This window comes from Xenopus laevis, chromosome 1L (genome assembly GCF_017654675.1).
Source record: "Xenopus laevis strain J_2021 chromosome 1L, Xenopus_laevis_v10.1, whole genome shotgun sequence".
Lineage (NCBI taxonomy): Eukaryota > Metazoa > Chordata > Amphibia > Anura > Pipidae > Xenopus > Xenopus laevis.
Window position 1 is genome coordinate 120,575,164 of NC_054371.1, and position 11,822 is coordinate 120,586,985.

The following is an 11,822-nucleotide window of genomic DNA, read 5'->3' on the forward strand; positions in this document are numbered from 1 at the left end:
AATGGTTGTATAAATATTTTGGTAGAATCAGAGGAAGAAGTTCATGAAGGCTTTTATATTAAACCTGCAGATTAGCAGCTGTTTCTTGTAGTTGCCTAGAAATTGATTCTGTTTGTTAACTGGCTCAATGAAATACTAAGAAAACAGGTAGTAAAAATGTCCCAAAAATAGAGTAGGAAACACTCTATCCACGGCACATGCTATCAATGACAAACCAATCAGAAATGCTCCATTTGGTTCCACTCCCTATAAGCAGAGTGCAGCAATGACGGAATTGGTCCTTCCTAAAGAGCTGCTTTTCATCAGGAAAGACTGATTTTACTCTACTGTGCAGGCAGAAGTCTAAATCTGGGAAAAAGGTTGCAGCATATCTAGAAAGTTAAACTTGTCAATTCAGAGTTTTGCCACTCCTAATGAGTTTAGGTTTAATTTTCCTGTAATAATTGCCCTACAATTAGGGTTCAATCCCACCTGGAAATACCTTGATCCTTCAATCCCATCCACTCATCCTCCAAAACTCTGACCCTAACCAGCCTCCCACCTTATGTAGGAAGCCCAGTCCCTTTTGTTGGCAGTCCAAGTCTCCTGCTGGTATATGCTTACTTAAGTGCTTCAATCTGTTATTGCGCCAAAAGACAACTTTACATTATATTAAAGTGTGGGAACTGAATAATTTTGCAAACTGTATATTTCCTTTTTTTCTACATAGATTCAGTTAAAATAAAAATAGCTTAGAAAACAAAATGTAAGCGTAAGATTAGTTTTTCAGTAAAATGAAGACTTGTTCAATAGTCTAAATACTAAATATACTCCACAATCACTATCACAGCCTCATAAATGGTTGAATTGGCACATGGTTACCCATGTGAGCAGTAACGCCACGTCAAGGCTTCAACTCTTGTTACTGTCCATTTATTGCAGCAAATGGCTCACCCTATAATTTGCTGCAATAGTTCCCTAGCTGGTCCAGCACTGAGTGACAAACCGTCATGGGACCTTTCCTGCTCAGTAATGACTGAGAGGCACAAGCTAAATATTCCCACATACACATATTGGATTTCATTCAAACATACGCTAGCTAATTTTATTTGTTGGAGCAAATCAGCTGGCGATCATAGGCATAAGGAGGATGAAATCCTCACTGATTTGCTAACCATATGACTTGCTGCAATGATTCCCTATTTAGTCCCTAAAGCTCTTCACTGGGATTTTTTAAGTTCACATTCAGACACAAAACTGACTTTCATCACACAAACATTGACTATTTTGTAAAATCACATTGAGACGCATAGAGCACGTGGGATTTATACCTCTGCTGTTTGGCTAACCATATGGTTTGCTGCAATACTCCCCTAACAAGTAAGGATTTTAGATTTTAAATACTGGTGAATGACTAATGATGTCCCTATTTAGCTGATCAAATTATTCAAACTTGGGGGTACAAAACAGGTGGTGACTAGGCAGCGTTTTGGTTAATCAAGCTCTTTCCTGCATTTTATGCCAGACACAGCGCTCAATATCTTGGGTTTGTTTTTACAATGCTCATACGTCTCACAAAGCCATACAACATACATGCATATTAAAGCAAATCACATAGTGAGCTATTGGTGTATTAAAGTTAATATAATTGCTGTGGTTTGCTGGAATAGTCCCTAATCCTAGATTCATATGTAGCCAATTGCCGGCTTGAAAAAGCCAGCACTGAACCCCCTCCTATTTGATTCAGTTTAGTACCCCTTTTGTTTTTAGGAGATTTTGTTTTAGTTGGTTTAATTTATATTCTAATGGTGATTTTAATTATCTTATGTGCACTGACACAGTTACTTAGTAGTGAGGCTAATGCCACACCAGGCTGTGAAAAAGCAGATCCGCTCCCATTTGCTCCATGGTGTAAGTGCATTGATACACACGGAGTGGATTTTGGTGCAGAGAAGCATAAATATACATTTTCACACCAAAATCTGTTCCATGACTGTCAGTGCACTTATACCATGGAGTGAATGGGAGCTTTCTCAGCCAGGTGTGGCATTGATCTTTTGGTTGAAAAAAGGTGTCCAAATTCAACCTTTTGCTGAAACAAATCCTACCTAATTTTTAGATGATCCAGAGGAAGGCAAAAAAACCCCGTCTGAAGCAGCTTCTAATTTGCTTCAGAAGGGGGAAAAAATTCCTTCCTGACTCCAAAATGGCAATCGGTATAATCCCTGGATCAATGGTTTCCTAATTCTACTAAAACCAGTAGCTTTGTACAGTAAGCACAATGCTACCTTCAGGGCATATGGGTTGGTTCAGTATTGGCATACATTTGGGAAAGTACCAGGTTATAAAAATATCCTGGCACTGGTAACTGATTCATTGAACAGGAGAACAGTAAGGATGATACACACAGGGGCATTTGAAGGTGCTTCTAATCCAATTTCACCTGCAGTACAGTCAGCAGCTGCTGCGCTATTAATGCAAGCTCTACAAATACAGTGACCTCTGAACTGGCTATGGACTGCAAGTAAAATGACTCTAGACGCACCTAGAAATACTAGTGGATAATAGTAAGAAATATATCTCAATGTTCTCCTGTTCAACAAATGGGTGAGCATTTCAAATGACTAAACTGACTTACACTCAATCACACACACAAATACATAGAGCACACACACTCACAGAGAAGAGTTGGGAGAGAAGTTGGGGAGAGGACAAAGAGGGCATGGGTATGGGAAGTGCTAGGGTTAAGGTATGGAAGAAAACCTGGAGGGATTAAAAGTGGATGGTAAAGAAGCTGGGAATAGGGAAAGGGATTGAGAGAAATGTAAATAAGGAAATCAGGGGAAAGGGAAAAGGAGGACACAGTATAGAGGAAGTAGACCAGTGCCCCCCGCGGCCGCAGGGTCTGCTTTCTTTATAGTTATGCCATGTAAGGAAATAAGGGAGAAAAAGAAGTTTGGGGTGTTGTTTAGAGATTAGGAAGAAGGGAAATAAAGGGTAAGGGAGCAGAAGGGAGAAAGTACAGAGGAAGTAGACCTGGGCCCCCCGCGGCCAGGGGGTCTGCTTCCTTCATAGCTACACCACTGCTTAGAAAAGGGGTTACACAGGTAAGGGAATAAGAGGAAGGCAGATGTTTGGGGTATTGTGAAGTGATTATGAATGAAGGAAATCAGAGGAAAGGGAGTAGGAGGAGACAATATAGAGGAAGTAGACCCGGGCCCCCCGCGGCCAGAGGGTCTGCTTCCTTTATAGTTATGCTGCTGGTGTGACCCACTTAGGAAAGGGGTCAATCATGGGTAAGAGAATAAGAGAGAGACTGAAGTTTGGGGTGTGGTTTAGTGATTAAAAAAGAGGCAAATCAGGGATAAGGGAGTAGGGAGTAGGAGGGAGACAGTATAAAGGAAGTAGACCTGGGCCCCCCGCGGCCATGGGGTCTGCTTCCTTTATAGTTATGCCACTGGAGTGGGCCACTTAGGAAAGGGGTCAATCATGGGTAAGAGAATAAGAGAGAGACTAAAGTTTGGGGTGTGATTTAGTGATTAAAAAAGAGGCAAATCAGGGATAAGGGAGTAGGAGGGAGACAGTATAAAGGAAGCAGATCCGGGCCCCCCGCGGCCAGAGGGTCTGCTTCCTTTATAGTTATGCTGTTGGTGTGACCCACTTAGGAAAGGGGTCAATCATGGGTAAGAGAATAAGAGAGAGACTGAAGTTTGGGGTGTGGTTTAGTGATTAAAAAAGAGGCAAATCAGGGATAAGGGAGTAGGGAGTAGGAGGGAGACAGTATAAAGGAAGTAGATCCGGGCCCCCCGCGGCCATGGGGTCTGCTTCCTTTATAGTTATGCCACTGGAGTGGGCCACTTAGGATAGGGGTTAATCACAGGTAAGGGAATAGGAGGGAGGCAGATGTTTGGGGGAGGGTGGGGTTAACCTGTTTTTATTTAGCAATTTTCATTCAAGATGTAACCTTACCATAGTACCTTCCTATTTTCCATCCTTTAGAAGCTACAGTCAGAGATCCCGTCTGGTGCTGGCTTTGATGGTAGAACCAGTTGACATTCACAGGAGATGGTTTAGGTTTGGTACAACAGGTGGATTGGTTGTTTAGGGGTGCAGCTTGCCACAGATGTTAAAGGCCTCAGGTTATTACAGGCAGCAACTAATGATGGTATCCCATGTTAGAACAGAGGTAATGCCTTACTCCTGCCAATTCCAGTTGGGATCAACTTCCGAGAAATCTTTCAAATTCTTTCCATCGCAACTATGAGGGGAGAATGTTAGCGGATATTCATCTAAGTCGTCCGCAGATGGCTGTGAACAAAGAAAAAGAACTTAACCTTTTATACAACATTTCACACGGCAGAATTTTGTATTAATTTCACTAGTGGTTAAATGTAATTTGCTATCACATCTTATTAGTCACTGAGGGCTTCCTAACTACAAGGAACAAAAGGATGAACTCAGTTGCCTGGTGTTATTATGCAACTGACCTGTCCTCCATCCCAATAATAGCAGGGGTCTTATGCAGTGGGAGAGTGATGCTTATGACTATGTTTTCATACAAATCATACATGTATAATAAGTCAGAAGACCTCTGCCCTACTGTTTCATGAAATAGTATTGATAAGACATTGATTGCTCCATCACATTTATTTACCATTTCTGGCTGAAAAGGTGTCTTCAGTCTTCGATTTTCCAGATCATCCCAGTTGATAGTGCTGTAGAAAGGATGCTCCCTGATGTTCCCATTCTGTCCAATTCGTTTGGTGTTATCAATCTCCAAAAGCTAAAGAGAAACATGGTCATATGTTAGAGTTTTGCAGATGTTATACTAGGTCACTCCCTGCATTATTGGCAGGCACATAAGCAGTATGCCAGTATATCTATTTACCTTAGGCAGGAGGTCCAGCATTTCCTCGCTCATATAACATGGATATTTTGGTGTTTTGTTCAAAATCATATATCGCTGCCTTAAAATGCTGCCTGATGTTGAATATGGCAATTCACCTGTGGCCATTTCATACATTGTCACCCCGAAAGACCACCAATCCACGGCTGTATTGTAGTCTTCCTTTAATAGAATCTTTGAAAAGAAAAAAAATAAAATGAATTATAGCAACAAACAACTTTATGCCTTATATTTGTGGTAGTAAAGAGATCCAAGCATTGAAAGTTAATTACAAGGGTACATTGACATGTCTTTTTGCAACATATTGGAACGTCTAAACTACATCAGAAAAGGGATGGACTCAGTTATTTTAACTACATGTAATATTAACAATTAACCACGCCTTACTTCAATATTAAAACAAATATATTTATTAAGCAACAGGCCTAAAAATTTAATCCACCTCTTAAATCACTGGCGGGTAATTAGGAGGAACACATGAGAATGGGAAAAAGACGCCAGGGGTGTCGCATTTAATTTAATTTGCAATTTAACATTCTATGACAACTAACAAACTGAATCACACAAGCTTTGGATATATTTGCACTAGAGTTCTGGATGTACAACAGGAATTACTAGTGGATTAATGTGTTTCCACAGTAGGAGCCTGTGCAGCTGGATGAATTACAGTTCTGCAGTTACAAAGTACATATTAATACTAAGATCCCATATAAGACTTTGTAGCTATAACTAACATTTCTGTGCTGTATAAAATGTAGTAAATGCCATTTAGAATGCTTTGTGTTAATTAAGGTTTAATTGCAACAGGAGGGGTGCCTTATATTAGCCACCAGTGATTTTAAGGTGGGAAGTAGTGTTAACCTGTTGTTTAATAAATATATTGAAGTATGGCATGTTTAAATGTTAATAGTACAAATTTGGTCTATTTTCTGATACAAGTTTAAAGGTTATAACATTGGGACTGACAGTTTCACTTTCATTTCAATACAGGTATATGACCTGTTATCCAGAATTCTCAGGACCTGGGGTTTTCTGGCAAAATGTATCTTTCCTTAATTTGGATCTTCATATCTTAGGTCTACTAGAAAATCATATAAACATGAAATAAACCCAATAGGCTGGTTTTGCTTCCAATAAGGATCAATTAAATCTTATTTTGGATCAAATACAAGGTACTGATTTATTATTACAGAGAAAAAGGACATTTTTAAAAATCTGGATTAATTGGATACAATGGAGTGTATGGGAGACACTGCCTTTCCGTAATTTGGACCTTTCTGGATACAGGGTTTTCCGATAACGGATCCCATACCTGTAATCATGGAAAGGTCACATTGGGTTCAGATCAGTGAAAATTCTAACATCTAAACTGGACCCTAATAGATTCTAAGAAACTAAATTGCTTGAATTGGCATTGTGCCAGCATTTGTTAGGTGATAGATTGGGATAGATGGGAATGGGATCATCAAAGATGTTGATACTATTCTCTCATTTTTTTTTGATACACACCTTTCTAATATATATGCTACTATGCATATATTGTAAATATTTTACAACAAATTATGTTACCTCTGGTGCCCGATATCCAGGGGTTCCTGCTAAGCCGTAGGTCTTCCTCTGGCCAAAGATGTTCTCTTCTGCAATGCCAAAGTCGCAGATCTTTATGTGGCCGTCTTTATCCACTAATATGTTGTCCGGCTTCAGATCACTGTAGGTTAAACATAAGAACAATTTACTTTCAGAAAAATATAGAAAGAGTTCTGGGAAAGAGGTCAAGCTTTATCACATAAGTGAAGTCTTTGTAAGTTAAATGCGATCACATATTTCATTCCCTTCTATTTAAGAAAGTTAATTGTTGTTAAAAATTACCTCAATTAAATTAACCACAAAAGAAGGTGATAAACTAATTTAAATTAAGCGTACAACAAAGCCCACTGTGTGCCACTGCTCTTGATTCATTGAGGGCATAATAGAGTGTTCTACACGATTGCAACTTATAGTTGATAAGTAGCCGCATCTAATCCCCCCCAGACAAACTGTATTTAATTAGCTGACCTCAAAGAACTTTACAAGTGTTAAAGAACACAAACACAATACACTGAGATTTTACTGACCGATGAATGATTCCCTTAGAATGCAGGAACTGGAGGGCAACCACCATCTCTGCTGTGTAGAACATGATTGTCGACATTGGCAGACCTCCTTCACGCATAATCATTTGCCATAAAGATTTCCCACTGGCATACTCCAGGACAAAGAAGGCTTCAAGCTGGTAAGTGCAGGTTAGAAGAATGTGAGACATGAGACATTACTATACAGAAATAGAGCTGGTTAAAAGAAGGGCTAAAGGGACTTGTTTAAGGGGAACAAAACCATCTATGTAACTTGGGCCCCCTGCAATGATCTCATACCCCCTCCCCAACTGCATCAACATTAACAGGGCAAATAGGGCAGTATTGGGAGCTGTGTGGGTGCATTTCAGGAAGCGAGTCAATCAATAGGTTTTGTTTAACATATTTAAATGTTAAATAAGTACCCCTGTAATACACCCCATGAAGGTACCACCACTCTATACCAACAAGAATATATTGACAATGACCAAGTAGATTATGCTGTTAGTACTAGATGAAAATAAGGAGTGCGAGTTCCAAGAATTAAATCTCAGAGACACATACAAAGTGCTGTTTTAACCTGTTATTGTGCATAAGGATCAGTATGCTTTACCTCTGACTGAAAAGTTGCATGAGATTGGCATAAAAATGCACATTCTCTGCTGATCTTCAATACACGAGCTTCTTTAGCGATGGAATAGCAGTCGTTCTTCTGTTTCTTCAAGATCTTAATTGCCACCAGTTGTTTATTTGGTCTAAAAGAAGCCAACATCACCTAATAAAAATAAGAAAAGAGATTCATATCATGGGGTCTCTCCTAGAGACAGAAACAATGTAACTTGCTATGCAAACATGCTTCATGACTTGGGAAATCCTTCACTTACCTGGCCAAAGCCTCCTTGTCCCAGTACAGTGTGGAACTTGTAGTTGTTACTATCCAGGGGAGCAGGTCTTTCAATGTCCAGACGGGGTCTCTTCTGTATGCTTCCACCTTGTTAAAGAGAAAAAATTCCATTAACAGATCACACCACAAACTGTAGTGATAAGCCAATTTTTTAAACACACATGGATTTGTAATGAAATTTTGCCAATGGTGGATTTTTCAAGAAACTGCAGCAAAAATCTGCCACGAAAAAATTAATCATAAAAAACGTCCATTCACTTCAATGCATTTGGAGTGAGAAAAAACTTGAAAAAAGCCCATTGGCTTTAATGGATTTAAAGTAAGAAAAAACACCCATTGACAATGCACTTGGAGTGAGAAAAAACACCCATTTGGACTAGAGTATATTTTGCTAACAAAAAGTCGCTGTGACCCATAGACTGTAATGCATTTTGCAAATTTTTCGCCATTTGGCTAATTTTGCTGCAGTTTTCAATTTTTTTAGTGAAAAACTTATAAAATGTACATAATAGTATATGTTAAAAAACAAACATACATATGAAAATCAAAACAAACTTTTTAAATGTATTTTAAATGTATTTTTTAAATGTATAAATGGTTTCTTGGGAGGTACTTATTTACAGTATAACATATAATTGAGAAGGTGATACCTACCCACTTATATGTATGGCCACTCGCAACCTCATTTTATGACCCAACGGCTCATTTACAAATGTGAGGGGCAAATTGTAGAAAACAGCTGTACTGCAAAGTGCCATGTTTTTTCTACTTTCTCCAAATTTGTTCACAGGGCCCAAAATGGAGTCGTGCCGTTCTCTCTTTATCCAGAAATGGATGTGCCTACGTTTGTCAGTGTTGCATAAAGGATCAATGGGAATTTTCCAGCACAAGTTATATAGGGAAATTAGCAGTTGAGTTTGCTGTTTGTTAGCAAGTGAGGGGATAGGTTGAAGGGGACATAAAATGTACATAAGTACAATGTAAAATTGCGCAGCCTGCTATTATAAGCACTTTTTCAATTTACAATAGCCCATATACTATTAATGGTGGGACAACAGTTATAGTGCTGGGGACTTAGATTCAATTTCAGCTAGGAATTAAAGAAATGTGTATGTTCATCCTAATGGATAATACAGGTATAGGATAAGTTATCCACAAATTCATTATCCAGAAAGCTCTGAATCACTGTATGGCCATCCCCCATAGACATTTGAATCAAATAATTTATATTTTAAAAAAATAAAGGTAAAGGTAACCCAACTAAGATGTAATTAATCTTTTTTTGACCCAAAACAATCATATAGGTTTAATTCATGTTTAAATAATTTTTTAGTAGACATGGTGTAGAGATCCAAAATACCAAAAGACCCTTTACCCGGAAAAAACCCCAGGTCCCATGCATTCTGGATAACAGGTCCCATGCTTGTAATGTGATAGGGGCTTAGCAAAAGTGCTTATAACGGCACTGAGTAATTTCACATTCAGTGATTATGTACCTACAGTATATGCCTCTATTAAATACATACAACAAGGGTAATGTCTTTTCCTTACCTTCTAATAGGTCTTCTGGTCTTGATCTTCTGCTATTCCCTTCATTTTGCTCTAAATTTCTTTCTTTACTGTTGTCTTCTTTGATTTTTTTATCGTCTTTAGCAACCTGACTTGTTTTAATTCTCTCAAGCTTACTAGTCTTTTTCTTTGCTTGTCTTTCCTTTTGTAACTGTCCTTCTTCAACTGCTCTCTTTTTAATGCTCTTACCTTCACTAGTTTTCTTCTCTACTTGGCTTTTCTTTTCTATCTCTCCTTCTTCAAATCTTCTCCTTTTAATCATTTTATCTTCATTGGTCTTCTTCTCTGCCTGGCTTTCCTTTTCTATATCTCCTCCTTCAAATCTTCTCCTTTTAATCTTCTCATCTTCACTGGTTTTCTCTGCCTGGCTTTCTTTTTCAATCTGTCTTTTTTCATTTTTTATCCTTTTAATGGTCTTCTCTTTATTTTCTGTCTGTTTCTCTACTCTCCATCTCCTTTTAATGCTCCTATCCAGACTTGTCTGTGCATTTCTGCAAATCTTTTTATCATTTGCTGCATCTGATTTTCTTTCTCCTGACTCCTTGATCCAATCCTTGTTGGTCTTACCTTCTATGCAGCTTTTCACTACCTGTCCAGCCGGACATCTCCTTCTCTCACTCAAATCCATGTTGTTCTTTACTCCTATACTACTCCTCCTATACGGTTTTTTATTTTTACTCACGGTTTGGATAAATTTAGCAATCGCTGATCAAAAACTCCTATTCTCTCCTACTCACTGTCCAAACGGCGGTTGGTCTGAACCAGCAAGTAACAGTTAAGCTAGGTGTGTCATGTGACCACCAGCAGTGGCATGCGGGCATCATTGGGTTTACCATGGAGCAACAAGCATGCAATTGAGAGCTGAAGACAATACTATGGCAATACTATATTGGTTGGTGCTATTGGTTGGTTGTCTTCTTTAGATAAAATGCTTGGCTGTAACTCACAGTGCCAAAAGTCATATTCATAAGTGTGTGTATGGTTATGCATATATATATATAAATATATGTGTGTGTGTATATATATATATATATATATATATATATATATATATATATATATATATATATATATATATATATATATATATATATATATATATATTAAACATTTCACTATTTCATTGTACAGCTTTTTTTTCTAAATGTATGGTACCATAATTAAGGTTTGAAATGAAAGAGTTTCCAGTAAAGTAAAGTATATTTGTAGAATGCAAGGTTATTATGGTGAGAGTGGAAGGAAAAGGGATACGAGGATAGTTTATCACATCATAAGTATAGATCTGTCATCCCAGCAAGTTGTTTTCAGGAACTAACAATATTCATACTCATAGGGGGGGTCTATATGGAACAGGGCATGGTTTGATTTAGGCTGAATTGGGTATGGACTGGACAAAACAACAGGCATGAAATGTTCAAGACATATGGGATAATATATAAAAAGGTGTTTTTGAGATGGTGTCATCTCTTCCCCTTAGCTTTTTCAGTTCTCAGTTGTGTTCTCTGTATGGCCCTCCCCCCCCTGCCCCACGGCTGCCTACTCCCTGACCCCTGTCCCCTTACTCGCAGGTAAAGGTAAAGTACAGGGCTCAGTTGAATTCTTGCGCACATTTTGCCTCTTTCACATTACAGGGGCAATGGCTGCATTAGTGCTAGGTGTGAGAAAAATCAGGTGTAAAGTGCACAAAGTTTGGCATATTTTTATGCTTAGTGGTTCTATATTCAGTGTGCATATGCCAAAGCATCCCCTAACCAAATGAAAAAAGAAGAGAACAGCTCTCATACAATGAAGGGATTCTGTATGGATCTAGTCCCTCCTACAGAAACTGCTACATTGCATATAAGTATGAATGAAAAGGGATAAGTATCTGATCACTGCTATATAGATAAAAGATAATACCCTTAAGAATCTCACACATTATATTTTACAAGAGCTACAAGTTCAGTTTCTGGAATGGATTGTAACTGCTGAAAAAGTCAAAGGACACTTGGGGGAATTCTGAGCTATTTTTGTGTACTGGACAAGGGAATAGTACAAATTTGATTTGAATTTTAAAAAAATTTGAATATCGAAATGTATCATGTACTTACTGTCTCTTTGAAAATTCAACTTCGACCATTCGCCATCTAAAATCTGCAGAATTGCTGTTTAAGCCTATGGGGGACCTCCTAGAACCAAATTGGAGTCCATTGGTGGACTTTGAAAAATCAAAGGTTTTTTTAAAAAAAACTTTGAATCGACTTCGATCGAATAAGATGTTTCGATTCGAACGATTTGAATATGGTCTGTTCACCCGCAGGAAAAAAACTCAATTTTTGTTTTGGGAGTTCAAAAAAACTCCCATTACTTCGAA

The 11,822-nt window shown here is 38.3% G+C and overlaps 1 protein-coding gene across 1 annotated transcript; it reads right to left on the reverse strand.

Moving 5' to 3' along the window:
* Positions 1–3,079: 3,079 nt before the first annotated feature.
* LOC121393677 (protein kinase C delta type-like) lies at positions 3,080–10,461 on the reverse strand. Its single transcript, XM_041562800.1, has 8 exons — positions 9,452–10,461; positions 7,881–7,987; positions 7,610–7,771; positions 7,000–7,154; positions 6,455–6,593; positions 4,868–5,059; positions 4,634–4,762; positions 3,080–4,287 (listed from the first exon to the last, which is right to left on the reverse strand). The coding sequence occupies exons 1-8, from the start codon at positions 10,095–10,097 to the stop codon at positions 4,174–4,176; spliced, it is 1,644 nt and encodes a 547-aa protein (XP_041418734.1). The 5' UTR covers positions 10,098–10,461; the 3' UTR covers positions 3,080–4,173.
* Positions 10,462–11,822: the final 1,361 nt, after the last annotated feature.